Here is a 27696-nt window from a genome sequence, read left to right as displayed (position 1 = left end):
CAAACTTCACCATTGAGTTGAGAATAATAATTAGCATTTCCGTACCCAAAAAACTACTATTCGAAGTTATGGGATTTCGAAGTTATGGGAATTCGAAGTAATGGGAATTCGAAGTTATGGGAATTTTGTATTCGGGGTTTTGGTTCGAAGATATGAGAATTCTACGTAATGGGAATTCTAAGTTATGGGAACTCGGAGAAATGGGAATTTATGGGAATTTTGTATTCGGAGTTGTGATTTCGAAATTATGAGTCGTACACCAGCGTCAACGAAATGTTAGTCAGATCTTCTGCTACAATTTCTGATCATCACTGCTGAAATACCAAGGCTTAATAGAAAGGGTATTTAGTGCTTCGTAAATAATTGTTATTCGTCATGATAAAATTATGTTGTAGAATACGTAAATAAAAATTAAAAATACTGCAATATAATGGCATCAAGAGGTCGTGTTGAAACCTCCATACTTCAAAAAAATTTACAAGATCAACTGGAACGACTAATTGCACAACTCTCTGATCTGGACGAGTGCAGGTACCCATTTGCCCAACCGAATGCACGGAAATGAAATGAAAAACATAATATTATAATTTAAATATTAGGGATGAATTAGATGAAGACGAATATGAAGAAACTAAAAACGATACCATAGAACAAATGAAAGAGTTCAATCAGTCTTTAAGCAAAATTATATCGGGTGATATGACTTTGGTTGATGAACTTGGTGGAATGCAATTGGTACATAGTTCATAAATTAACTGCAAAATTATCTATCTAATAACTATTTTCTGGTAAAAAAAATCTTAGGCTATTCAAGGGGCAATCAGTGAGGCTTTCAAAACTCCAGAAGTTATTAGGATGTTTGCTAAGAAACAGCCTGGCCAATTGAGAGAACGACTAGCTGATCTTGAACGTGATGCTAAAATTGCCAAATTATCCAAAGATATGCTAATTCAACAAAAGCTTGAAATATTAACTGCTCTTAAAAAGTTGGGAGAAATATTAGAGCCTGCTGAAAGTCAGTTTTTGCAACAATATAGTAATGCAGCCTTCAAAGAATTTGAGCAGATCTCAACTGAAAATGGTATGAATGAATTTAATAAATCGTAAAAAAATCTTATTTTTCCCCTTTCTTTATGATAGGTACAAATGAAAAGGTGTTGGAATTAGCTGGAACTCAAGTCAAAGCCGTCAGTGGATGATGGGACCAATTCACTCATCCAACAATATAATTATATTTTATCTTAATCGTGCTTCATAATTTCAAGTTAATAAAATATGTGAATCTTCCTTAACTGTTTAAAAATATTTAAAACAAATAACCAATTTAATCACGAAAAATGGTTTAAATGTACGTGGCTTTACATAATTCAACTTTTTTCATTTAAAACAAGTGTACAAGTGATTGCATTTTCAATGAGAAACAAATATTTTTACCCTATTTGACTGCAAAAACCAAGGTTTGTTCATTGCATTACAAAGGTTAACGGTAATAGCATTTGCTTATTTTATTTTAAAGGAGAAGGGCTCATTTAGTAACTTCAGTTACTACTGATTATCTCTTTCTATTGACAAGTCTCAGCCATTGTTGAAAAATTACCCGCCCAAAAATACCTAAATTATTATAAAACATTTGCTCGCCAATATCACTTCTTATAGGCATTTTAATCGCTTTTGAAAATCTTATGAAATGCTGGATGGCGGGAGAGAAGAAAAGTGTATAACAGATCACGCCGAGTTTACGAAGAATAGCTAAGCCTATATAAGAAAGATCTCTTGTACAGCACTCAGCGATAGCCTCAATCTTTGGCAGTTGGCTTCTCCCTGTATTAATTCCTATATGCTGCGTAAAAAACTGTACGAGTGAAGGAAGGCAGCTATAGGAGTTTTCCCATTTTTAGCTCAAGATTTTCCAAGGCGATAAGTTAGATCTTAAAGCGAAACAATTTTAATACAACATCAATAGTATTAGAAAAATCCATTATGCTAGTACGCAGCTTGGTTATTTTTCAACTAAAAACGAAAAAGATAATTCAGTCTCAATTAATTCCTAAACCATTTTTTCATTTAAAAGTTATAATTTAATATTTATATTATTTCCCATAATTTGGCTAACTTTATAGCGGTTATCAGCTCAACGCTGTTTTTTTAGGAAAATTAATAGCAGTTTTTTTTATCAAAGTGCCGAAATCAGTAAGGGGGCAGGAAAGAATTTTGTATCATACAAGAAAGAAAATATATAATTTTTTGGTTCCGAAAAACAAGTTGTTTTTACTTTTCCGCAAAATTCATTCCCACTCTGTTGTGCCAGGCGGCTTTGGAGTTAAGTCATACATGACTCTGGAAATGCCTGGAATTGATAATATTTCCGCAACCATTTTTTTAATAACCTATGAAAAATAAACTGTTAATATACAAAAATTAGCAAAATATCAACACACCAACGAAAGTCCAATTTTTTTTGGATACTGTAGACGATACTGAACATTTCCAATTTTTATTTGCGGAAATGGTTCAACTAGCGTATAAATGTTAGAAAAACTTTTTATGGGGCCACGCTCCTTTGCAAAATTTTAATTAACTCCCCGCGTGCCCTCTACAAATTTAGGTACAAAAAGTATCATGGAAAAATACCAAAATATAATCATAAACTAAGTGTTGTTGCCGCACGTTCAGTACACTCTCGTGCTGGGTGCGCGCAACACCACCCCAACCCAATTCTTGCTAATCACGATGGGCCGTCTAGCATCGCGACCTAGAGGACATATTACCAAGAAAAAATAAAATACATTGTCTCCGCCCAATATTACACAAAACGAAAAATTTCATGTATCCTACTATACCACCAACTGAAAAGTAACGCTAGAAAACGTTAATTTTGGTTAATTTAAAAAAATTAATATCTCTGCGAATTTTCATTTCCGGAAAATAATTTTAACACAGAAATGTTGTCTAAAGTAGATAAAAAAAAAATTCGGAAATGCGTTGGTGCGATGATATTCACCCAAAAATTAGAGATAAAAGGAATAGAAGAGGTCTTACATCCAAAGGTAGTTGTTTATTTGGAGTCGCAGGCACTCCAGTCATGAAATCTTCTGTTATAAATGTTCTAATTACAACTGATCGTTGACATGATGGTTGCCGAGAAACTACATCCCTATCGAAATGGATGGGTAAGAGAATAACTGGCATTTGAGAAACTTTATGAGCTACGCCACTCAATTGAATAATTGAATGGGTCACGAAATCTGCTTGCTTCAGTGTACTGATTACTCCCGTTGTTAAATACGTGGGTGTGATATCTTGAACGGGGAATGCAACTTGTCCTCCAAATATATAACATACCCTAAATAATTATATGTTTTTAATAAAACTTGATTATGCAAATACTGATGCTGGTTAACTTTGGAGTTTACCTATTAATATTATGACATATACATGGAATTATTCTAGCTAGAGCCATTAAATCATCCCATTCTTTAGGCTCCTCCGCAGATGTTAACCCAACAACATAGCTGTATGTTCGATGATCACCCTGTTCAGAATAAAATTAAGGCGTTAATTTCATAACATTTAGTATCTACATATGATACACGTACTTGAACACCAACACTTTTAATTGGTAAAAGGGTAGAGGAAAGTTGATATTTCTTCGATAAACCCATCAAAAACTCTTGTTCTTGGGAAGAGGTTCCATTTTGAACTCTATTAATTAGTGCATGTTTCTGAAACGCAAAATTTAATTAGAAAAGCCAACTTTTTGGTAAGTATGAAACTCTGTACTAAGTACCTTTTGTAGAGCACTGGCGTAATCTATAATAACTTTTACTAAAACGCTAGTTTCGGAGAAATCCTTCTCCATAAAGGGTTCTTCGGCGCATAGTATTCTTACTGCCAAGCCAGGCCCTGTTATGGAATTAAAAATGTAAAACACAATCTTAAACAAGATAGTGACAATTAAATAAATGAACCTGGGAATGGATGTCTTTCCACAAATTCCGGGGGTAAACCCAGGTCGCGACCCAGGGTACGGACTTCGTCTTTGTGAAAGTCTTTCAAAGGTTCGACAACCCTTCCTTGTTTTCTCAGTTCCCGGACCAAATCTGTGTCGTTGTGATGGGTTTTAATGGCATCTGCCTGTTGACTAGCTATGGAGGAAGCACTTTCTATCAAATCTGGTCTCAGTGTCCCTTGACCAAGGAAAACTTCGTCGGGCTTCAAACGAAGCTCGCTGATCACATCATTAGCCACATTCATGAAGATATCACCAATTATTTTCCGTTTCTCCTCCGGATTGACAGTTTGACAGAGTAATTTCGTGCTTCTCCGCCTTGTCGGATCTTTTTTATCAATAGGAACTGTCGTCATTCCATTATAAAATTGATGAGAAGCATTCACCACTATAAAAAACACAGGGAACTTTATTTTTGTAAAATGAACCAGAGCTTAATTTACCTTTGAGTTTGAGACCGATCCTTTTTAGGGATTGCTCCACTTGCAAACTTTCATTCTTCCTCATGAAGCCATTGTCTATGTGTAAGGCTATCACCTGGTCTTCCTTCAAGGCTTTATGCAATAAGGCCGCGCATACTGTGGAATCAACTCCCCCACTGACTAACATCTGCGGAATAAAGCTCATTTAGAAATTAAATGTACTTTAAAATTACAAAAACAATTTACCAAAACTTTATTATCGCCCACAGTACTCTGAATGTAATCGATACATTCAGCTTCTCTGCTTTTTATCGTGTAAGTGCCATTGAAACCCACAATTTCTTTCAAAAAGTTTTGGAACATATCTTTGCCTTTGGTAGTTAGATCAACTTCCGGATGAAATTGCACCCCATATATCTTTAATTTTTCATTAGCAACAGCTAAAATTGAAAAAAAAATTATCAAAAGCACATGTAGTCAAGCCTGAAAATTAAATTATATTTACCAGCAATTGTACTTCCAGTCATAGCAACTGACTTAAAACCATCAGGTAATTTGTCTAAACTATCACCGTGAGTTAATAGTACCACTTGTTCCTTCTCTAAATTCCTAGTTATATGCAATTATGTAATTTAAAATTTCACAGAAAATAAATATTATAAATATACATACTTGAAGAGATTACACCGGTTATCAACTTGAACATTAAATTGACCATCCTCTCTGTTTTCTTTTCGTTTGATAGTCCCTCCAAATTCTTTAGCAATCATTTGCATTCCGTAGCAGATTCCCAAAACGGGTAATCCGCATCTAAAGATGGCAGGATCATATTTTAACGCACCATCATCGTTCACGGATCCAGGCCCGCCAGAAATTATTATGGCTCTATATCCTTGAGCTTGCAATTCACTAGCTGTCGTTTCCAGTGGCAACATAATTGATTCAACAAATAGCTCACGAACCCTTCTGTCAATAACCTATGGAAAAAGAGTGTTTACGAATATCCTTTCACACTAATGCAAAATTAAAACTTACCTTTCCATATTGGGCTCCAGCATCTAGTATGGCTACCCTTTCTGAATGCAAAACTCCATTCATGTGGTTCTCTTGGCCTGTATCGTGCATGACACTGTTGCCACAGCAGCACTAGAAATCAATTAAAAATGAGATGAATTTAAAATGAGCGAGCGTAACTGCCTAGCTGGGAGATAGTTCCTGGAATAAGCTCAAGAGGACTTCAATTTGTCTTTATAAAGTTAAGGAGTTCCTAATCATTTTCATGGCTTATCTATAAAATGAGCTTTACAAAAGATATTATTGGCCTTCATCTAGGACAAACTCTGAAGGAGGCTCGAAAATGCCCTATCATAACCAAAATGGCAATCTTGATTTCTGAAGGTTATTAAAAAATATACAATTTATAAACAATTGGCTGGAATGATTTTAGTGGAAATGGGTGATAGCAAGAACTAATTGACGCCTCTATTAGTTCTTGGTGATAGTTAAAATTGTAATGAAATGCTTTTCCAAAAATTTATATTTTTCAAACAACAATGAATCTATAAAATCTTTAAATAAAATTACAGAAATTGTATAATAGTATATGCCCAGGTTCAAAAAGGAATAGTGTAATAAAGATAATGGTTATCAGTTTATTGCATAAAGAAACCAAAATGAAATGACGTGCAAGCAATTGAGTCGTATGATTATAGATATGACCAATGTATTGAGTAGTTTCTAGGTTAATATCCAACTGATATTTGAAATTTATAGTGTTCAAACTGGCAGATTAATTTTTTATAGCACTGGTACATAATTCAGAATTTCAACCACAAAATCCTTACGATTGTCTAAACTAGACTTCAACCAGATACAAATATACACTTTGTCTTAAAAAAATATCATTTTATATCATAGAAATTTTTTTTTTCATTCATCTCCAAAATTCCAAAAACAATCACATTAAATATTTAATAACCGTTCATGTTATGCATTATTTATGATGCCTAATGTAATTGTACATATAAAAACTAATTAAATTATTATGATCAATGACTTTAATGATATGAAATATCTTGATTTTAATTGTAGGTTTAACCTAAAGACTTAGTTCACTAATCAACTAACTTTAATGACTGTATAAATAATTCTACTGATAAAATTAAAAATTTTGATAATATGAAGTTTTGAATTGTATGCTAGTAAGTTTTGTAATGGTCGAATTGATAATCCTATTACTTTCAGATTAGTAATAGGTCACCCTGGCCTAGGCCCAAGAACCAAATAGGCCTATCTAAAAAGCCGAATTTCCAAAAGTCATGCAAAATGTTCAACATATTACCGTAAGAAGTGAGATTTTGTCTGTGTTTGGATGAAAATCGTTCTTTGATAATAAAACTCGCCGATGAAAACAGTTAATAATTACAGATAAAAATTAAATGATTACGGATAAAAATTCTTGCGGCTCCCATTGAAGTGAACTCACAATAATTTTGTGCTTCCCCCCTTCCTATAGGACCATTAAAAAATGTTGGGCAATTTGTTATGTGACGTCACGACCTTGTAAAAGAAAGGACGGGTGATGGTGCCAGGGCTAGCTTGGCTTCAGCACCCATGACCTGGCCCTTGGCCATAGAGATAGAAAAGAAATAGAGGCACTATTGTATCTGGCGAAGTTGACCGCGAGTGCCAACCCCCCCCTTTTCGCCAATGTAGGAAGCCATGAGTATATGAGATGGGCAGATTGGTCTTACCATAGAAATCTCATAGGTAACTAGAATGCTGCCGCCTACGGCCGAGCTTGACGCCAGTTCGCCTTGAACCTTCAGCCAATGAGAGGCCGTAGAGTGGTTCCGCCAAGGAGGATAATAATCCTCCTTGGATCCGCTACTATAGCGGGAGATAGGTGACGTCATTCTCTCTGGTGACATTAAATTCTTGGCAGAACCACTCTTTGAGCTCTGATTGGCTGAGATCTGGCTATTGTCTGCCACGGCGTTTGGCCCATTTGCCAGTTACACGGCAGCATTCTAGTTACCTATGAGATTTCTATGGGTCTTACCGGCGCCCCTTGGAATTTTGAAACGGTCGCATCCATCCTTACACTCTGGCAAAAACTCAAACTGGAGTGGCGGTGAAGCAACTTGCCTTAATTAGTCCCTCTATCAGTAGCATAGAAATCTCATAGGTAACTAGAATGCTGCCGCCTACGGCCGTGCTTGACGCCAGTTCGCCTTGAACCTTCAGCCAATTAGAGGCCGTAGTGTGGTTCCGCCAAGGAGGATAATAATCCTCCTTGGATCCGCTATTATAGCGGGAGATAGTTGACGTCATTCTCTCTGGTGACATTAAATTATTGGCAGAACCACTCTTTGAGCTCTGATTGGTTGAGATCTGGCTATCGTCTGCCACGGCGTTTGGTCCATTTGCCAGTTACACGGCAGCATTCTAGTTACCTATGAGATTTCTATGCCTTTAAACCTTTAAAGGAAGGATAGAATTGATGGCGTTGCAAATTCTGCCCTTCTCCGCTTTCAAGCATGAGCGGGGGGCGGGGTGAATTTTCCCGGTCAAAAACAGGGGTGCCTTAACCCAAAGATAATTTAAACTCGTACCCTAGATTCGAATACTGAGAGCTTTCCCATTGACGGTTTTGTTTCGAAGCGTTTACCCTTTTCCGGCACGTGACCTCAGAAAAATCGGGCTCCATCATAGAAATCTCATAGGTAACTACGTAGTTGATTAGTCCATGTAGTTACCCATGGACTAATCAACTACGCCAGCTAAGCTCAGGAAATTCGCATAGGATTATCATGGGTTTTTCTTCGATTATTTCGCTTTTGAGTTCTTAATTGCTTTACAAAAATAATGTAAATATGACGGTAAATATATCAAGTTTTTAATATTTTCTTTTAATATTTATAAATGTGGAATATTTTGAGCGATTTGGAAGTAGTTAGCTCCATTTCTTTCGTTGGTGCGCTTTGAAAACATTAAGCCTAGGTCAATCTGCTTGGAAGCCACCGCGTTTGTTCTTAAGTTCTTAAGTCCAGTAATAGCTTAACAAAGGGTCGAAACCCATCACGTCAAGACAATAAAAATGTAAAAAAAATGTTACTCGTACATGTCCAGGTACGAAGAGAGTGCCTTCCGGAAAGGAACACGGCTCGGAATGTCTTTCAGATGCTCCGGAAGAGAATTCCACTCGCGGATGGAGGAGGGGAGGAAAGAATGTTTTCGAACGGCGAGGCGAAAACCGGGGAGAACCATAGAGGCCGCACGATTTCCTCTAGGGGGGCGATGCCAGCCAGAGATGGCCTTCGAAAGCGGAGCGAGGGCACCACAAGTGCGATGTACAACACTATTTACGATAACCAATCTCTTAAGGCGACGACGCGAAGCCATGTTATCCCATTTGAAGTTTTTGAGAACTCTGGTCATAGAGGTACTCCACGAAAAGCCAACACTGGCAGCGAAGCGGAGGGCACGCCGCTGAATGCGGTCAACCGCATGGACACCCGCAACAGTCGAGGGAGCCCAGACGGCAGAACAGTACTCTAGGATCGGAAAAACATATGTTTTAACTCCAAGAGATTTCGTGGTGAAGGAACAGTGAGAGAGGTGGCGGCGAATGAAACCCAGCGCTCTCGCAGCCTGCGCGGTAACCCGGGTGATGTGTGTGGTCCACTCTAGTGTATCTGTGAGCGTCACTCCCAGATACTTTAGGGAGGGGACCTGTCGGAGATCAACTCCATGGAGGACATATTTAGCGACTTGCTCTGGCTGGCCCACCCTGCGAAGGGAAAGGACAGAGCATTTGGCTGAATTTAGCGGTAGAAGCCAACGCTCGCTCCAGGTTTTCGATTGTATAAAACGGAAAAGTCTGGGTTTTAGTCAATTCCTCGATTTTTAAAGGAATTGTTCGTAATAAGCGTTTAAATTAACGTAGTGAAGGCTTGAGAGAGACAATTTAAAATTAAAATGTTCAATAAATAAATAAATAATTTGGTATAACTTTTTTTCTTTCTCTTCGTTTTACTATTTCCGTGATTTCGAAACAAAATGTTATAATTTCAAATTTCAGATTTTATATTTAAAGTATCGTAAAATTAGCATTTAGCTGCTTCATAAACACCCTTAATTACTGGAATATTATCGTAATTTAATTTTTCCGTGGTTTGTACATTTGAAGGAAAACACTTTGAATAACATATTCAGCCGCCGGATGATTAGCGGCATCTATCGCACGACGTGACGGCGATTGTATATGATTTAAAAAATCCTCGTTTTAGTCGCTTGCAAAAATTCCTCGTTTTACTTTATTCCTCTATAGCAACCAAATGTTATAATTTCAAATTTCAGATTTTATATTTAAATTATCGTAGGTAAGAGAACGTACAATTATTAGTTAGCTGCTTCATAAACACCCTAAATTACTCGAAAATTATCGTAATTTAATTTTTCCGTCGTTTGTTTATCGCACCGCAAAAATTCCCCGTTGATTATTTTCCGCGGTTTACTTGCTGCGCGCAGTGTGAAACAGCCGTCATACTACCAAAGATAATTTAAACTTCGTACCCTAGATTCGAATACTGAGAGCTTTCCCATTCACGGTTTTGTTATGAAGCGTTTACCCTCTTCCGGCACGTGACCTCAGAAAAATCGGCTCCATCGGTTGCGGTAGGGCGCCATATTTAGGCCTAGATTTGTTTTATTTAAAACAAGAGTATTTATAGAAACACGCTTAATTGTAAGTCATATATTTCCAATAAAAACTTACTTTAACAAATGGTAATTCTGGTGCTTGAATATCTTCTTTCGGTAATGATGCCAATCTTGAAGAATTTCTAAAATTTCAGGCAAATATTCCTTAAGAATGTCGATGTTAAACACGAACCCTATTAAAATGGTAAATGAAATTGAATGAACTATTAAGTTCAGTCAAATTATGCTTGAATCGCTTGTAAGATTATATTACTCACCTTTAGTAAGTCTTTCGATTTGAAACTTTTTTAGTGCTATAATTGTGGTCCACCATGTTTTAAAACTTCGAGTTGAACGCAAAACGCGTCAAATTACGCACCGCAACTTCCAAAAAAAAATTAGTTTCTATCCCTAGATGGCAGTAGTGCGCCACCATTGGAGCGAATTTTTTCTGAGTTCCGGCGGGAAGTGGGTAAACGCTATCGGCAACGCGCGAGAGAGTGATTTCGAATCTAGGGTACGAAGTTTAAATTATCTTTGATACTACTATGTGGTAGATTTCCTTCAATTTTCTCCATATAAATCTCATAGGTAACTAGAATGCTGCCGCCTACGGCCGAGCTTGACGCCAGTTCGCCTTGAACCTTCAGCCAATGAGAGGCCGTAGAGTGGTTCCGCCAAGGAGGATAATAATCCTCCTTGGATCCGCTACTAAAGCGGGAGATAGGTGACGTCATTCTCTCGTGTGACATTAAATTCTTGGCAGAACCACTCTTTGAGCTCTGATTGGCTGAGATCTGGCTATCGTCTGCCACGGCGTTTGGCCCATTTGCCAGTTACACGGCAGCATTCTAGTTACCTATGAGATTTCTATGATTTTCTCGATTTCCTCGTACCATATTTCTTTTCTATCTCTATGCCCTTGGCTTGTCACCCCGAGACCAATGAGGTAGAATATAAAATTATATCTTGAATTCATGATTATATGTTAATTTATAACTGTTTACATTAATTTATATTCTTAGACATTTTTATTTACAATTTATTTTTTTGAAAATGCTAAAGTATGAGTTCGTACGAGCGTTTACCAACTACGGAAGATATTGACGCAATCAAATTCACTCCTCAACCCCGAAGATGTCTGGTTTTATTACCGTGGCTTGTCTGCGGACTTCTGTCCATTGTGGAATTTCTAGTTTACTATTATTGTTATAAAAGTGAAACGTTTATAAATACAGCACTTTGTATCACGTCGATTACATATGGTACATTTTTTCACCGTCTATATGAATACCTTGAGAATTTTAATAATGATAGTTTAAGATTAACAATTATATATGTTACAAAATTAGCTCTTAGTGTTTTTTTATTATACTGTTACAATCTTATATCACATATATATGAATTTCTAAGCTATGTTATATTATTCTATATAATATCAACTATAATTTTTGTTTATCTCAAGTTCTTTAAAACTAATTCTTGGAATTCTATCTGCGATTATTCAACCAAAAAGCCACCTTTAGGGGAAGCTTCAGCCCATCAAACATACGAAGGATATTACGCTAAAATATTACCTAAAATTCGCGAAGAAATAAGAAAATTGCCAAAAGAAGATGACATTACAGCTGATTTACATTTTATTATTTTGTTACCAAAATCTGGTTTGTCAACTGCTAAATTAATTGACATTGATACAACAAACAATCTTCAAATAGCAAATGGCTCAATAGTAATAACAGAGGACAATGGGGGAACTAAAGATCGCGAATATAAAATAATGACGTACAAAATACAACGAAAAAATGAAAAATCCCAATTCTACTGCTTTTTTGAAGTGCCCTCTTCTCTAGGGAACATGTACGAAACATTGAGGCAAATTAATGATAGCTCTGAATATATGTGGGAGCAATATCAAATTTATCTCAACACTTTAAAATATTGTATTGAAAGTGACAACAATTGTGTAGGAAATTATAAAATAATTGCGTTTAATGATGTAGAAAAAGAAGGTGGTATTTCCTTACCAATATCTTTGATTTTAGAAAAAATTATCGATGGTAAACAGCAAGATTTAAATCTGATTTTGTAATTATTCCTATATGCAATGTACATACGAATAAAATAACTTTTTATACATTTTAAGCTATTTATATTATCTCTATTTTTGAATTATTGGATGTGTTTTTTGTTTTTATCATATTGTTGAAAAAAGCTTTCACCTGCTATGGGAAGTTGGGGTGGCATCAATTTGTTGAATCCAAGGAACAATCAACATTATTTTACGACGGTACGAAGAGTCTTGGCTAAATGGGTTCCCTTCGAAGTAAACTGTTTCTAGTTTAGGGAAATTCTGCAGGATATCAAGTCCTTCCCATCCATCAATTTGATTGTCATTAAACTGAAAGATTTATTTAATTATTAAAATTTTACCTAAAACATGAAGTTTGGTTTTCTTACCCAAAATTCTTCTAAATTAACCAGATGAGCAACATTCTCAACAATTTTGATTCTGTTAGCTGCCATGTCCAATGTTTGAAGGCTAACATTGCTATCCAAGTTTTCTACTTTTGAAATGCCATTGTGGCTTAAATATAGATGTTGCAAATTTGTGTTTTTATCTAAATTTTCTAAAACTGTGATCCGGTTACTCTGAAAATAATACCAATTGTCCATTAAGATATAATTATATATCTTATATAATATGGCAATAATTTATACCTGAATACTTAAAAGTTCCAAGGATTTTAAATTTTCCAAATTTTGGAGCTTATTTATTTTGTTTTTCCCCAAAAATAAACTTTTCAAATTAATCAAACTGTCCAAATTTTCAATCGTCTAATGATGTAAATAAATTTTAGAATGACATTTTCTAGTTTCTAAATTACATTAATGTACCCTTATTCTGTTGGAACCAAGCTCAATCATTTCTAATTTAACGAGGGACTCTAAATTTTCAATCTTCTGTATTTTGTTGTTCACCAAGTAAAGCTTTTTCAGGTTCGCAAGTTCACTTAAATTTTCTATGCGTGTAATACGGTTAAAAGAAACGTCCAATGTTCTGAAAAAAATAAATTTATTTTATTAGGAAATATGCATTATTAGTTTGATAGCTCTTACTCTAAATTAAGTAGGCTTTCCAATCCCTCAAGTTTTGTTAACTGATTATCATATAGTTCCAACTCTACTAATGTTGATAATACACTAAGATTTTCAATTTTTTTTATAAGATTGTTCCTAAAACACAAAACCTAAGTGAAAGTAAATGTATTAATAAGAACACCCAATATGGTAAGCTAGTCTCATACTTCTAAATTATTGTAAGAGGTCCCAATATTGATGTCAATCTCTTTGATCCTATGATGGGTTAGGTCAAGCTCCTAATAAAAAAATTAAATACTAAATATATCAGCATCTATTTTTAATTAAGTTTTAAGCATACATTAGCATCAGGATCAATTTCAAATGTTAATTCTTCACCATCTGCTTCCTTATCACCTAAAATTAAAATGTAATAATATAAAGATGGAAGAAAGATTTAATTTTGAGAAATAAGGATTTCATTTTCTGACCGACCTTCATCTTCACTTTCACTAGTCAGATGATTAGAAGCGTCCATCGGATCATTAACTTCTTCTAGAGATAACGAGAAAACTACATTAAATTCATTGTTACAACTTGAATATACGACAATATTGGGGCATTTAAAAATTCGCTTTTTGTGCATGACACTACTCCTACAACTTTGGCCTTAAGGTGTAGAAGAATTTACACACGCAAAAATTATTTTAAAATCGGTCAATTAAGTTAATTTTGACAATGTTCCGACTCACCGACTGACAGAGAAAGAAATAAGAGTGGAATTTTAAGCCTTTACTCTTTTAACACGTAAAATAAGAAACAACGAACACTTACCACTCATGTTCGTCTGTAATAAATTAAAAGGAATAACCTGTATTCAATATTTTCATATAAAATAAAATTTTATTATATTATAAAAATGACTTAACAATTTCTATATCAATTCTTGACAAAAGGTTTAATTTCCAGCAGACGACAATACAAGAAGGTTACCTGTTTTTTATCAGTACCATTGAGTTGGGAATAAATAGAGGTACAAATCTGGCTGACGCGGGACCAATTTCGTTCAATAAGGAGACTTTATCAACTTTATCGTTGTCCCGTGGCGGCATCTGTCTCTAAAGGTAGCAACTATATTCCAATTTAATTTTTTCGCGAATCTGATGCGAAATTGAAATGTATGATTACTCGTAACAAACAAACCTTTGAAGTTGTTTAAAAATAATTTTATTCTGTCAACACGATCCTTTTTAACTCAAGTTACGGTGAGTTAGCTAATACTTATTTATTTTTAGCCATACAACTTTACAAAATATAGATGGCGCTACCACCTAATTATAAAGATGAATTTCATACAGTCTTATCAGAACAGGTCCCGCGTAACCATGGCAACCGATATCGTAATTGTAATTCTAGCAGTATTAATCCCAATTCAATGATCAGTACCATGTCAGTACCTTTTAGCACGGCCAACTTTGATGTCTCGCGCATCTCTCGCGCTACAGCGCGTGATCAAAGTTGGCCGTGCTTTTAGCTAGCAGCCTAGCATTTAGGCCGAGCGGGTCGGGGCCTAAAATTATTTAATTTATTGCGGGTCAGGCGAGGGGTCCGTCACTTCAAGGAATCATGTACAGGCCCTGATTCCTTGAATCCGAATCGCAGGAATCTAGGCGGGAATCATAAATTTTTCAGAATCAAAAAATCGTCTTTGAATCATGGAATCACAAGGGAATCCATTTCGAATCCAGGAATCACCTCTAGAATCAGGAATCATCCCCGAATTGTGGAATCATTCCTGGAATCTGGAATCATACCCAAATCATGGAATCATACCGAATCATGCTGGAATCACACCGAATCATACATGGAATCTGGAATCATACCTAAATCATGGATTCACTTTATCAGTGCGAAATCATAGAATCAGAGTAGAATCGCGGATTCAACGTGGAATCACGGAATCTTCATGGAATCACGGAATCCAAATGGAATCACCAATCTTTGGAATCAACAAGAATCAACTCTAAGATTCCTTGATTCCGAATCTTGTACAGTGACGGACCCCTCGGGGTCAGGTCGAGCCTAGCTTTTTTTTCATTGAAAGAATTCGGGATCAAGTGGGGTCGTGCTCATTTTAAATCGGGTCGGGCAGGAAGTTTCGTTGGTTTGTAGAGTTTAGCGGTGGCATAGGCATTAACAACATGATTGTAAGCATTTACTGGTTCTATTATTTCAGTCGGGTCGGGCCTGGTTTTTTCGGGTCGTATCGGGCCGCGTAAATTTTTTTTAGGGTCGGGTCGGGCCGGGTAAAATTAATTTAGATTCTTTTCGGGTCGGGTGGGATCGGCAAAATTTATTTTATTTCTTTTCGGGCCGGGCCATAGACTAAAGCGTAGCTTTATTAGTCTATGGGCCGTGCCTAAAAAGTAGTCGGCCCGACTCGTCTCTAATTCAGACCTGCAAAAGTGATATTTTTGGGGGATTTCTTCAGACCTCTCATGTCTTTTTTTGGGTGAAAATTAAAAAATTATATAAAGAATAAAAAATTTTAAATGTTTATTTTATTTTACAAAATAAAAATATAAAAAGCAAAATATTTCAATATTTTTTTAAGTTTTCTAGAGGGGTTTGTCTGGTGACCCCTAGACCCTATGAATGATTTATTTCGATGGTCCGAGCATTGGTTTTGAGGGTCAATGATATTCTATTTTCAGGTCTGGTTGGATTACCAAAAAGAAAAACGTATTTTCCACAATAAATCAGACTTTCATCCTATGGGTGAAGAAGCGGGATTTTATATTGATTTATCAGAGCTCAGCTATCGTTGTTGCAGATAAATAGAAGCTCGTTAGATCGATTAATAGGGGCTTAAATAAAAACATCTTCAAGGAAATCGCCAAGAAGTAATATATCCGAGAGCCCGGACCTGCATGTTACTGTTTATTTGGTGCTTGTTGAAATAAGGTAAACTTTTCACCTATAAACAGACCGTCGTGTTTTTGCTAAGAGTTAGTATGTCAAAAACAGCTCCCAGGTTAAAAGGAAACACTTGTTGCATACCGTCCAATAAAACAGTGGTCAATATCGTCTGCGGTGCGTCAAAATTCTAAGAGGGAGCCGGGAGGATAAGGGAGTCGTAAATTACGCACTCAATATGTTCAAGCAGGGAACCGGGACTTCGGGGGGCTGACATACAGGCTTGGAAATAAGGTTTATTTCTAAACTGGTCTATTTGGCCAGTGACTCCCAACTCTTGAATTATTTAAGTGGTCACGTAGACCAGTTGGTTAATAATACGGTAGATAATTTTGAATTAATAAACTGGACACTGGACCAGTGAACCCCTAGCTTTTGAATAAAAAAACTGGTCCGAGCAATTAATAAACTGGTCTTTGACCCAGTGACCACCGCTTATTTCCAAGCCTGGCTGACATTGGTGGTAAAATCAAGGAGGACCCATTACGGAACAGGTACGACTATCCACATGCACCATGGTCTTGTGTCCCCCCGTCACGAAAGAGGAAGTTAGCATAAATAAATATATTGTTATATATACACCCTATTAAAGAGTAAGTTTCATATAGATTTTCGGATTAGAAACTTAACTACTTAATATTTTTCATGTTCGTTTTGTCATCGGCTTTCTGGAAATGTAACTCACTTGATGAAACACCGTCGTTAAGTTTATTTAATATTAAAATGAAATTTACGTGTAGTGCCCCGCGGCGGTTTTTATTTTGAACGATAATTTTACCGCGCCTAGTTTGCTTACAAAATTCAGTAGTAGAATCACATGGCTCTAAAAGGAGATTTGTCGGTTTCGGCCACGGAATCAGTAGCATCTACATTTTATATCCAAGCCTAAACTCTATGTTGGGGATAGTGGCCAGTGAGAAATAACGTGTAGTCAATGACGTCAATCACCACATTAAAATTCAAATTGTTTGGCCGTTCTACTAATTATTTCTAATTAACTACAAAACGGAAAGCAACGAAACTTTATATTTCGGTATTTTAAACGTACACGCTCATTGAATTGGGAATAATACTGCTAGAATTACAATTACGATTTCGGTTGTCATGGTTACGCGGGACCTGTTCTGAGAAGACTGTACGAAATTCATCTTTATAATTAGGTGGTAGCGCCATCTATATTTTGTAAAGTTATATGATTCGCGCAAAAATTCAATTGCAATATAGTTGCCACCACTAGAGACAGATGCCGCCACGATTGAACGATATAGTTGATAAAGTCTCCATATTGAACGAAATTGGTCCCGCGCCAGCCCGATTTAGTTGTACCTCTATTTATTCCCAACTCAATGTACACGCTTCGTTTAATAACAAATTTGAGGCGGTAACGGATAATTGGCAACTCTTTAATAACAGATATTGTAGGTTCGGAGCATTTAGACTTTCGAGATGCCTCTGAGTACGGCATTTGACCACTTTTACGTTAGAGACTACTCAGACTAGTAATCTTTTAGTTTTTGGTAATGGCATCAGGTTTGGTTGCAAGCAAGCGCGCTCTAAGAAACAAAAGTACGATGCTTTAAACCCAGCTGATATTTTATACAGGGTTCGTACACGACCTGGAAAACCTGGAAAAGTCAGGGAATTTGAAAATGATTCCAAAAGGTAAGGGAAAAGTCAGGGAATTTGAAAATGTTTCCAAAAGGTCAAGGAAAAGTCAGGGAATTTGAAAATTTTCCAAAGGTCAGGGAAAAGTCAGGGAACTTGAAAATGTTTCCAAAGGTCAAGGAAAAGTCAGGGAATTTGAAAATTTTCCAAAGTCAGGGAAAAGTCAGGGAACTTGAAAATGTTTCCAAAAGGTCAGGGAAATTTAAAATGACACCAAAAACAAAACCGGCAAATAAATTTTTGAAAGATAAAAAATACTTAATTAACATTTTTTAAGATTTTACCTCAAAACATAAATGTATTCAACAAAAATGGTCAGGGAAATTCGGCAATTTGGTCAGGGAAAACCTGCAAATGTCAGGGAATTTAATTCCAGGAATTTTGTACGAACCTTGTTATACGTGTATTGTGGGGTAATTAGTATTTTGACGCGAATTTTTGGTTTCTTCCAATAAATCCCCCTCAAGCTCCTTCTCCCTTAAAATAATCAAATCAGCCCGATAAATTATTGGTTCCCTAAAACTGCCTTCTTCAGACGCGATTTGAAACACACACCGGTGACGTTTTTCCCCCCCCCCCCTCTCGTGTCGGGGGAAAATGCAACCACAATGTTCACGAATTGACTCAGCTTAATCATTCTCCCTCAAGGTTCATAAATACGCTGATTCTCCCTAAGTATAAATAAATACATTCTTGATATTATATTATATTATAAAAAGTGGCCCGCCCTTGGTGGCCCGTCAATAAAACATCTCCAAGGAAATTGCCAAGGAGTAATATTTCCGAGAGCCGGGACCTGCAAGTTACTGTTTATATAGTGTTTGTTCAAATAATCGAAACTTTTCACTTGTACGGTATGCAACAAGTGTTTCCTTTAAACCAGGTAGCTTTTTTTATATATTAAGGCTTAGAACAAACACGACGTTATATTTACAGGTGAGAAGTTTACATTATTTTAACAAGCTCTATATAGGATATAAACCGTAACTTGCAGGTCATGGCTCTCGGAGATATTACTTCTGGGCAATTTCCTTTAAGATGTTTAATTGAAGCGCCTATTCTATGGGAAATCTGTTGATTAAAACTACCCGAATAGATTACTTCGCTTCAAAATCGGGTCGCAAGAGACCTATAGATATTTCAATGATGTAGCATCTTCTTTTGAAATATCATTTATTAAAAGCTTGAAAAACAATTATATAAATTGTTGAATCCACGACAAAAATTTATGGACCAACGTAAATCCGCCAAATTGCTGTGGGTTGCCACAACCAGTGGGGCTTCCCCAACTGACGATGCCTTCGAGTATCCACCTCCTTCCTTTGGCGGAATCGTCTACAAAGACCATAGGTCCTCCGCTGTCCCCATTGCAGGCATCGGTACTTCCTTGTTCATAGCCGGCGCAATACATGTTTTCTGAGACCGTAAGAGGAAGGCCAGCCTTCTCATACCCCTTTTCGCATTTTTCATGCCCGACAACTGGCATGACGGCTTGACGCAAAGTCTCGGAATATTCGTCATCTTCATTCAAGCCCCATCCAGTCACCTTCAAACCGCAATATTATAAGGGCACATCCCAGAAACATATAATCGAGAATAAAATGAAAATACATACGACTCCTTTTTTGCCGTCGACTATATTGAGGCGAGTACTTCTATCGGTTGGCAAACATATTGGTTGGACTCTCGATGTCAAAATGACTGGTATATCTAATAGCACTAAAGCTATGTCGGCATCGTACAAAGTGGGATCGAAGTCCGGATGTACGTGGATCTCCTTAGCCTAAGATTAAATATTCAGTTAAGAAGGCGACTTACAGACTTCTGATTTTTATCAGCGTATAAAAGACTTACTCCTCGTTCTTCCACCATATCATCATCGAGCTCGTTATTACGGTGGTACTTTCCAAATTGAAATTTGAAGTTTGACAAAGGAAGGATTTGTCCAGTAGGACTGGTTAAACAGTGAGCGGCTGTTAACACCCAGCTTTCGCTTATTAGAGCTCCGCCACACAGCAAAAACCACTGATCGTATTCCTTCAAAAACTGAGATATCCCAACTTGCCACGGCCATTGGCCGACTTCAGTAGCGTTTCCATTAGTAATGAATGGCGTTTTCGGTGAGTCCGATCTTCCACAAACTACAAATCATACTTACATTCTTAGATATCGATAAATAATTAAGTTAACAAATTGTATTAATTCATTAATTTACCGGGGACGCAGGTGACTCCTCTTCCGGACCACGTGCCGTCTGACTGACAACGTCTAGATTGCGAGCCAATGATGTCGTAGTAACGTGATTCACACGCGTAGCTTACTCTCGTTCCGACGCGGTAATGTCCTTCTGGTAAAATGACATTCTCCACAGCCTGGGAATCTTTATTTTTATTTGGAAAGAAAACGTCTGAGCTTGTCGGCTTGTACGACAGTCCATTAGGATTAACTCGTTCTTTCGAAGCGTTGTGAGAAGATAAGCCAACTCTTATTCTTTGGCCCGGAACCGTTGGTTTCGTAACTACAGGTGTTTCCGAAGTATTATTTGATTTATTTGTTGAATTAGATTCTGAAACATCGTCCGGCTTGTTTGTACTGGTTTCTCTTGTAATATTCAAAACCTGAACTTCGTCCGAAGTTGCGATGGTTGGAGCAATAGTAGTAATTGATTTTAATGTCTCATTAGTCATTCGTTTAGTTCGATTATTTGTTATGGTGCCATTGGTCGAAGGGATCGGTCGAGGTCCCAGATGGAAAGGTCTGGCGATCCTAGATCGTACTATCCCACCGCGTTTTTGCTGACTTAAATTCTCATCCGGAGGTAAAACCTTCATGCTTCCATATTTCGGAATTTGAATATCAGAACATGTACTTACTGAAAGAACAATATGGTATCAAACGTTTGTGTTTTAAAATTACAAAAGTGTATTATATTGTTGTGTTAGCAGTGATGGGCACCGCTCCTCTCATTGTGAGCGCTTTTGTTATTATGAGCGAAATTGAGCGGCAAAATGTTTTTTTTTGAACGAACGCGAAACGAAAATGAGAGGAGCGCCAATTTCAGCGCTCAAAAAGAACGAATAGAGAGTAGCGCTGATTTTACCGCTCAAAAATACGTGAGAGTGAGCGGATATTATGCTAGCGAGTGCGAGCGGTGAGTGAGCTGAGCGACTCTTTGGCGAAAATGCCCAACACTGTTTGTCAGTCAAAAAGTATACTGACGTTTAATGCATCGTGGTTTTGGATTAGTCCAAGTGGCGTTCTCCGAACAAACTGAAGTGGCTTCTCCGCTCAGATAATGGAGCTCGGCGCAATGATACTTGATGACCGCTCCTTTTTGGAAACCTTTGTTTTCACCTTCGAACTCGGCATATCCGTTTTGAAGGTTTCCAGGATCGTCGCAGTTTTCTTGAGTATTAAATACTTTTCAATCATACAAGTATCATGAAATGCTACCAAAGAACCCTACCTTCGACATAGTCTTTCGGGTTGTAAACGCAGAGAAACGGTGCAGGATCATCGCATTTTCGTAGTTTCCAAAGCAAGAGATTTTCCCTAGATTCAATCACGGTACACAGAGCGCTGGGGCTGTCGTGATGGTCCAATGCGTGATCGAATTCGGTGAACATTTGTTGTTCCTCGTTGTTGAAGGCATCTTTCCCTCTCCAAACAACGATGGAGTCGGTGTAGTTCGCATTTCGTTTCGATAGCAGCCAAGACCTTTGTACCCCTGCTAAATTATGTACGCATATTATAAATCTGGAAAAATACGATATTCTAAGACCTAATAAAAGATAAGAATGTTTGATTTCAAGAAGAAAGTTTATTTCACTCAAAGCTGATTATATGTGATACGGTTTACATAGCTCTATTTCAATCCTGCTATACCGCAAATTGCTTTATATACTTGGCACTGGTATTATTGGTACTTTCGGGAGTTCTTTAGGTGTAGCCCTAGCGAACAACTCCCCGATGTTTAACTCTTCGGGTATAGATTCTTCCGTCAAATCTTTAACAATTTCTATCTTTCCTTGACTAAATGAACCATCTACACCGTCTTTAAGATTATCAACGGCATCTTTTGTTGTACCTTTAGATTCATCCAGCTTGGCTTTGATTGAGGTTAGAAACGAACCATCTTTCAAATTGGGTAGTCTTGTACCCAAGTTGGAACAGGTGCTTTTAGACATTTCGAATGCTTTAGCCTTTTCCACGTAAATAAAACAATATCCGCTAAAGGCAATCCATCCAGTTGGACAATCTAAAAATCCAGAGCCATTTTTACCAACGCAACAACATTTGTATAGTAATTACACGGGTTGTTTACCAGGTTCTGCGCCATATGATTTGGCCCCATTTTGACTGAAGTAGTTCTTATCGGGGCTGTGTGTGAATCTGAAGCTTATTCCCGCTTCGGGTTTTCTGTTATTATAAGAAAAGTAAATTAAAAATACGACTTCTTTTGAAACGAGAGCCATTTATTCAAACGTCTCTTACGCGTTTGACTTTATTCCATTTAAATTACTACTCAAGAAGTCAGAGTAGTGGCCGCTGTTGGTCAAAAAAACGACCCCACCATTGTTAGTAACTTTTCCACCGTGCAAAGCAGCCCTGCAGATCGAAGAGCGGTAATGGTAGATGACAGTCCCATAAATGGGATAGCTGGTCATTGCGCAACCGGGAGGGCAACGGACGCTGAAATATTTTGAAGGTTATAGAAAGACTGACATGGCAAGATGTAGCTCTTTCTCACCTGACTGTGACACCATTATCATCTAGGATTTCTGCCGCGGTAGTGTCGCAGGTTATGGTTGATTCCGGAACTGAAATATTTTCAAAATTAGTAAAAATCAATGTATGATACGTCTCTACGACGATACCTTTGACGCATGTCGGCGGCGGAAAATTCCAGAGGCCACTAAAGAGGCAGACAATTTCGCTGTTACCGAACATGAAATAATCTTTATCGCATTGGTATTTAATGAGTGTTCCGTTGAAGTAGCGGTCAGTCACTTGAGGCACGGGGAAAGAGATTTCTCGAGACGATTTCAGCACTTTCAAAGGCTCCGAACATTCATTGACCTTAACTAGGAAAATAATGGAACAGAATGACACGTTCCAGTAAATCGCTTCAGACAATGCGGGCTTAGAAAATCGTGGTTACCGCAAACGGGCAATTCTCGATCCATTTCGCCATCCTTTCCGCAATTGGCGGTTGATGACCCGAAGATGGAATATCCGGGGCTACAATTGAAGGTGACAGCGTCGCCGCTGAGAACGGGTCTTCGAGTCGTTGATATCACCATATTCGGTATCGAATCAGGAACGTCGCATCGCATCGCTGGTTAAAAGAGATATCAAACAAGTGATTTACCGAAAGAAATTCAGGTAGGAGAGAAAACGTATAAAAAAGAATTACTGCAAGTAGGAGGTGGATGACTCCATTCTCTGGTAGGTAGGCAAGAGATTCGACTAACTCCAGTCAACGCGTGCGTCGGAGGACATTGATATTCGACGAAAAGGGGTTGGTTCTCGGGAAACTTGGTCTCTATCAACGGCGGCGTTATTGCCGGAGGATGACATCCTACATAAATAGCAAGTTTACGTCTACATTCATATCAAATACAAAGCGTCATCAATCCTTCATACCGGTGTTAGTTTCACAGAACTTTCCCTCATATCCGTTGATGCAATGGCAAAATCCATTGATGTCGCAATCGGCCCCGTTCTGGCACTTACAATCTGAAAGACGCGATGATTTTACGTAAAGATATTACTAGTGACACGAAACTGCTATTCTTACCTTTTTCGCACCATAGGCCGAAGCGATTGAAAGGACAAGCGGTACATTGATTAGTTTCGCAAAGTTTACACGCGCTGTACCTCGGACAAACATCATTTTCTTCCAACTTATCACAAGGCTTACAGTAAGGTTCCCATCGATAGAAATGCGTACATCTAGCGAAGGGTTTAAAAGTTACCTTAGACTTGATCTAACGAGCTTAATTTGGGTAAATGTCTTACTGTTTTACTGGAATTTCAATCTTTAGATGAGGATCAAAACCGCACTGGCATTGAAATTTTTTGTCGGGACATAATCCTAAGTTTACGCCCACTCCGGTATTCAAACGTATAATAGCCAAAATATGACAAACTAAACAATTGAAAACCAAGATGGCAAAAAGTAAATTATGACTCGCTAATAACATCTTGAAAAAGGTATACTAAAAGGCTTCCAATTCAATCATTTAACGTTCATCTTAAAATACGGAAGACCCGCGATTTCTTTCTTATAAGAATAATCGACCGTTGACAACAATACTAAATTAGTTACGTAGATGTCGAATCGGATCTTCAAATAACTAGTTATAAAGCATCTACTAAGTTTTGGCACTGTTTAGAACGAGATAAAGGATTGGATTTTGTTTCTGTCGCGAAGGAAGTGTCAAATCCTTTATCGACGCGATGTTGAAATCCCGTAGTAGGCGTTTGTCCGAAATCAAATGACGACAATTGGGAAATTATTTAACGAGCTAATACATAGATTCCGAGACGGAAACAGCGAGAGTGTTCGCTACCGATTACCGCTAAAACGGATGTTATATATTGTCTAAAATCAGTGACTTCAACTTATAAATGACGTCCGAAACACGATATATTTCTAAGAAGAAAGTTACTCGATGCGCGAATAGATATAATTTCGAACACAAATTAAAAACAAAATGATCGCTTACTTGTAAAAACCCAAGCGAGATTCTTCGCTGAACGCGGCTTAAATTCCATATTTTGAACACTTTTTACAAAATTAATTGAACTATCACGAAACGGTGGTAAACTTTGTAGCTCCCTTGTCTTGGGTCAAAATCCGGTTCGTCTGTTTAAATTTCCCATGCGTTTTATATTCTATCCAAGTTTCTCTCGGCTTTTTCTAAATACCGAGAATTTGCAATCTCTTTCCCTTTCATACGCTTGTTGCTAAAAGACCTTTCACATTCGATGACTAGATAAGTTTTGTAAAGGATGATAATTTGGCGTTTTAAAAGTCGGTTTAACTGCGGGGAAAAACCACCGCGAAGACTGGACGCTTTGCCTCACGAATCACGTGTTTTCTATCTTCTTCTTATAGAGTTAGGCGGAACTAGCCGAGGCAAAAATAAGATAAAAAAATATCTATTAAATTATGAAGTATTGCGCAATGAATAAAATGACCTTTGGCGAAAATTAATGTTGTTATACAGTTTAAAACTAAAGGCTAATTTACGAAATTGCTTAGTAAATTGATCATTTGTGGTTGAGAATATAAGTTCCGGATTTAAGCAACCTATTTTGAAAGATGTTGAGTTATTTGTCACCTTAGTAATGACGATATTTTTTTCGTAATAATTTGATATTGACAGCTTTCAAAATGTTTTCTAACAAATTTATTTTAATCCGGGTTTTAAATTTATTTAGATTGGGAAAATACGCTGGAATGTACGACACGGAAACAGAAGTATAAAAAATTATAAATTATTTTTCTAGCCGTCAAATTAAAACATTTAAAATGTTGTACTGATCTAAAAAAGTTCAGCTGAATTATATATAATTTTATTTTTATTTGTACACCAGAAATATTTGGGAATATGATATTTTCCCCCTTTCATAAAATGCAGATGACATTAAATACATATTTTTTAAAGTTTATAAATGTGGGCACAAACTGATCGTGCTATCATGGTTGTTTGTTGGTGTAGAATTATTGGAACAGCTCTGTTTGGTAGGCAATATATTTTCTCAGCACCTAATTACAGCGAGAAAAATTCAACCGTTAATGAGTAAGGTTTCGTACTCATATCGCCTGATATAAAATCTGGTTAAGCTTCTCAAAAGGGGGAAAGCGACATAGTAGAATATAATAGGATGTCTGTAGTATTAAAGGCTTTAAAAGTCGCTTGATGACTGAGGCCTAAGGTGGTGCCTTGGATATTAGCCTAGCTGATTATTATTATTATTATTAAACATCAAATTTATTGTTATATTTGGTAATGCCCACTTTTCTCTGATTTGTACAAATGATGAAATCTCGAAAAAATAATAAAACTAGTATTGTAATTCGGAAATTTTTCCGGAAAATGACCGAGGGCTTTTTCCGGAAATTTTCCGTATTCTTCAAAAAAAAAATAAAAAAAAGTTTTCATTCCATGATTAATCTATTATATTGTTTGCAAATTTAAATAAAGCGGCATTTTCGCCTAATTTTTTCGAATCTGAAAGTAAAACTAAACCTCTAGACTAGTTTAAACTAATAAACAATGTAACACTATTAATGTTTCTTAGTATGTTTACTGTTATTAGAAATTTTCAATCGATAAAAATGTAAAAACATTAATAACCCTTAAAAAGTAATTTATGTTTAAATTCGGAAAATTTTGTGGAAATTTTTCCACATTTTATTTTTCTGGAAAATTAACAACACTAAATGAAACACTATAGACAGGTTGACACTTACCACTAAAATAACTTCTTTTTATATAAACAGCGTGAGAAATCGCTTCTTGTTCAAAACAACCAGGCGGGGAAGTAAAATTGCTCGTATTTCCCAAAATATTGGGATACAATTCTAAATAATGTCAAATAAGTCAAATAATATTACTGTATGTATAGTAAATATGATTAACTAATTGTTTTGGGATACATTTTAGTATTTTCAAAGTTCTGGTCGTAATTTGAAATTACTTTAACAATTTCGCACGTGTGATCCAAGAATTATCGTCGGCAGGGCCGGCTCAAGAAATTATTTTCACCCGGGCAAGGGGATTTTTGGCGCCCCTCTCATTTTGAGGCTAAATTAAACTACCCCCCCCCCGTAAAAACATTACCGTGTCCATGTTATAAATTTACCGTTTTCATAACAATAAATAATCTCTTTCTAAATACTTTGTGTAAACATATTTAATACCTTCTTTATGGTACATGGTCATTTTACATGGAGTTTGAAACACTAGGTAAGGTGGCAAGACTAGTATACCTTAAGTACTTTACTTATAATGTCCATGCTGAATAGTATTATCGTTAATATATAGGTTGTCCTAATTTGATCGGCCCAGGCGTTTATAAGAAAGGACCCTTTTCTTTTGGAATTTTCTGAAAAATCGTTAAATTTTTCACCGTTTTGAAATTTTTATTTTTTGAACGATAATTATAATTATTATTGAGAGGGGGCGGGGAGGCATGAATGCCCAACCATGCACTTCGACCCTAGGTCCATTGTTCTCCCTTGACTTAGAAAAGTCCTATCTCCGACACAAACCTTAAGATACTTTTGGCTGGCATATTAAAGAAGTCGTTAGTTTCCAATTGATGCATCCCAAGATGCTCTAGCCTTTGAGCCGCATAAAAATCGCAGCTACAGAGAACGTGAGAGGCAGTTTCCTCCTCGGCCATACAGGCCCTACATAGTGGGTCATCGCTGATACCAATAAGATTTAAATGTCTGTTGAGCTGGCAGTGACCTGTAAGCAGGCCAGTAACCCACCTTATACTAGATTTTGAGAGCGAAAGCAGTTCTTTCGCCCTTTGCCTAGAGGGGCCAGGAATAAACTCCTTAGCCTGACTTTGGCCATCCATCTCGAGCCAGAGCTCAAGTTGATGGTTAGTCATGTACTTGGAGACCAGGCTGCGTATCAAGCCACGGGGGATAGGGACAGCAGGTTCTGGCCCACAGAACCCAGCCGTCGCACCCTCCCTGGCCAAGATGTCAGCCTTTTCATTCCCATGATACCCCTTATGTCCTGGGACCCAATAAAGTTGAACCTTATTAAGCGTACCGAGATTGGAAAGGAGATCCAAGCAGCTAAGAACCAG

The 27696-nt window shown here is 37.0% G+C and overlaps 5 protein-coding genes across 9 annotated transcripts; 2 read left to right on the top strand and 3 right to left on the bottom strand.

Annotated features, from left to right (window-relative positions):
* The first annotated feature begins 303 nt into the window (after window positions 1-303).
* On the top strand, window positions 304-1274 carry LOC149924870 (protein LZIC-like). Its single transcript, XM_090162013.1, has 4 exons — window positions 304-531; window positions 600-735; window positions 805-1081; window positions 1141-1274. The coding sequence occupies exons 1-4, from the start codon at window positions 431-433 to the stop codon at window positions 1197-1199; spliced, it is 573 nt and encodes a 190-aa protein (XP_090018139.1). The 5' UTR covers window positions 304-430; the 3' UTR covers window positions 1200-1274.
* A 31-nt stretch (window positions 1275-1305) lies between these two features.
* bur (GMP synthase burgundy) lies at window positions 1306-6931 on the bottom strand. 2 transcript variants are annotated; one of them, XM_090162011.1, is made up of 12 exons: window positions 6773-6931; window positions 5467-5577; window positions 5104-5408; window positions 4937-5040; window positions 4678-4871; window positions 4453-4618; window positions 3969-4397; window positions 3788-3903; window positions 3597-3722; window positions 3414-3532; window positions 3040-3343; window positions 1306-2387 (listed from the first exon to the last, which is right to left on the bottom strand). In XM_090162011.1, exons 2-12 carry the CDS (start codon window positions 5554-5556, stop codon window positions 2286-2288), a joined length of 2055 nt encoding a protein of 684 aa, XP_090018137.1. In that variant the 5' UTR covers window positions 5557-5577; window positions 6773-6931; the 3' UTR covers window positions 1306-2285. The 2 variants fall into 2 exon arrangements, with proteins under 2 accessions (XP_090018137.1, XP_090018138.1); XM_090162012.1 differs by lacking the exon at window positions 6773-6931 and having other exon boundaries at window positions 5467-5655.
* Window positions 6932-10955: 4024 nt separating this feature from the next.
* On the top strand, window positions 10956-12260 carry LOC149924868 (uncharacterized). 2 transcript variants are annotated; one of them, XM_090160622.1, is made up of 2 exons: window positions 10956-11083; window positions 11200-12260. In XM_090160622.1, exons 1-2 carry the CDS (start codon window positions 11007-11009, stop codon window positions 12224-12226), a joined length of 1104 nt encoding a protein of 367 aa, XP_090016748.1. In that variant the 5' UTR covers window positions 10956-11006; the 3' UTR covers window positions 12227-12260. The 2 variants fall into 2 exon arrangements, with proteins under 2 accessions (XP_090016748.1, XP_090016749.1); XM_090160623.1 differs by having other exon boundaries at window positions 10957-11083; window positions 11160-12260.
* LOC149924867 (uncharacterized) lies at window positions 12208-14197 on the bottom strand. 2 transcript variants are annotated; one of them, XM_090160625.1, is made up of 9 exons: window positions 14044-14197; window positions 13711-13767; window positions 13577-13632; window positions 13443-13514; window positions 13255-13385; window positions 13033-13195; window positions 12856-12972; window positions 12595-12786; window positions 12208-12535 (listed from the first exon to the last, which is right to left on the bottom strand). In XM_090160625.1, the coding sequence occupies exons 2-9, from the start codon at window positions 13751-13753 to the stop codon at window positions 12353-12355; spliced, it is 957 nt and encodes a 318-aa protein (XP_090016751.1). In that variant the 5' UTR covers window positions 13754-13767; window positions 14044-14197; the 3' UTR covers window positions 12208-12352. The 2 variants fall into 2 exon arrangements, with proteins under 2 accessions (XP_090016751.1, XP_090016750.1); XM_090160624.1 differs by having other exon boundaries at window positions 13711-13770; window positions 14050-14197.
* Window positions 14198-19012: 4815 nt separating this feature from the next.
* On the bottom strand, window positions 19013-24889 carry LOC149924866 (clotting factor C-like). 2 transcript variants are annotated; one of them, XM_090161229.1, is made up of 17 exons: window positions 24588-24889; window positions 23878-24007; window positions 23657-23811; window positions 23503-23595; window positions 23273-23437; window positions 23018-23194; window positions 22734-22940; window positions 22607-22676; window positions 22351-22548; window positions 22181-22275; window positions 21944-22114; window positions 21323-21586; window positions 21076-21261; window positions 20072-20728; window positions 19711-19997; window positions 19472-19639; window positions 19013-19402 (listed from the first exon to the last, which is right to left on the bottom strand). In XM_090161229.1, the coding sequence occupies exons 1-17, from the start codon at window positions 24634-24636 to the stop codon at window positions 19052-19054; spliced, it is 3423 nt and encodes a 1140-aa protein (XP_090017355.1). In that variant the 5' UTR covers window positions 24637-24889; the 3' UTR covers window positions 19013-19051. The 2 variants fall into 2 exon arrangements, with proteins under 2 accessions (XP_090017355.1, XP_090017356.1); XM_090161230.1 differs by having other exon boundaries at window positions 21323-21583.
* Between the last annotated feature and the right edge of the window lie 2807 nt (window positions 24890-27696).

This window comes from Leiobunum rupestre, chromosome 10 (assembly GCF_980474605.1).
Source record: "Leiobunum rupestre chromosome 10, qqLeiRupe1.1.hap1, whole genome shotgun sequence".
NCBI classification, from domain to species: domain Eukaryota; kingdom Metazoa; phylum Arthropoda; class Arachnida; order Opiliones; family Sclerosomatidae; genus Leiobunum; species Leiobunum rupestre.
This window is presented reverse-complemented; position numbering and strand designations above follow the sequence as displayed.

What these genes read in the sequence shown, in the direction of transcription:
- LOC149924868 (XM_090160622.1), top strand. Translation starts at nt 11,007, where the DNA reads ATGATTTTCTCGATTTCCTCGTACCATATTTCTTTTCTATCTCTATGC. An exon ending in GTCACCCCGAGACCAATGAG is followed by an intron (nt 11,084 to 11,199) that starts GTAGAATATAAA and finishes AAAATGCTAAAG; the next exon opens with TATGAGTTCGTACGAGCGTT.
- LOC149924870 (XM_090162013.1), top strand. Translation starts at nt 431, where the DNA reads ATGGCATCAAGAGGTCGTGTTGAAACCTCCATACTTCAAAAAAATTTA. An exon ending in TCTGATCTGGACGAGTGCAG is followed by an intron (nt 532 to 599) that starts GTACCCATTTGC and finishes TTTAAATATTAG; the next exon opens with GGATGAATTAGATGAAGACG. An exon ending in GCAGATCTCAACTGAAAATG is followed by an intron (nt 1,082 to 1,140) that starts GTATGAATGAAT and finishes TCTTTATGATAG; the next exon opens with GTACAAATGAAAAGGTGTTG.
- bur (XM_090162011.1), bottom strand. Translation starts at nt 5,556, where the DNA reads ATGCACGATACAGGCCAAGAGAACCACATGAATGGAGTTTTGCATTCA. An exon ending in GGAAAGACATCCATTCCCAG is followed by an intron (nt 3,904 to 3,968) that starts GTTCATTTATTT and finishes ATTCCATAACAG; the next exon opens with GGCCTGGCTTGGCAGTAAGA. An exon ending in ATATGTCATAATATTAATAG is followed by an intron (nt 3,344 to 3,413) that starts GTAAACTCCAAA and finishes ATAATTATTTAG; the next exon opens with GGTATGTTATATATTTGGAG.
- LOC149924866 (XM_090161229.1), bottom strand. Translation starts at nt 24,636, where the DNA reads ATGGAATTTAAGCCGCGTTCAGCGAAGAATCTCGCTTGGGTTTTTACA. An exon ending in GCCGCCGACATGCGTCAAAG is followed by an intron (nt 22,677 to 22,733) that starts GTATCGTCGTAG and finishes AAAATATTTCAG; the next exon opens with TTCCGGAATCAACCATAACC. An exon ending in ATATGGTGGAAGAACGAGGA is followed by an intron (nt 19,640 to 19,710) that starts GTAAGTCTTTTA and finishes ATTTAATCTTAG; the next exon opens with GCTAAGGAGATCCACGTACA.
- LOC149924867 (XM_090160624.1), bottom strand. An exon ending in TGGAACTTTTAAGTATTCAG is followed by an intron (nt 12,787 to 12,855) that starts GTATAAATTATT and finishes TATTATTTTCAG; the next exon opens with AGTAACCGGATCACAGTTTT. An exon ending in TTAATTTAGAAGAATTTTGG is followed by an intron (nt 12,536 to 12,594) that starts GTAAGAAAACCA and finishes TAAATCTTTCAG; the next exon opens with TTTAATGACAATCAAATTGA.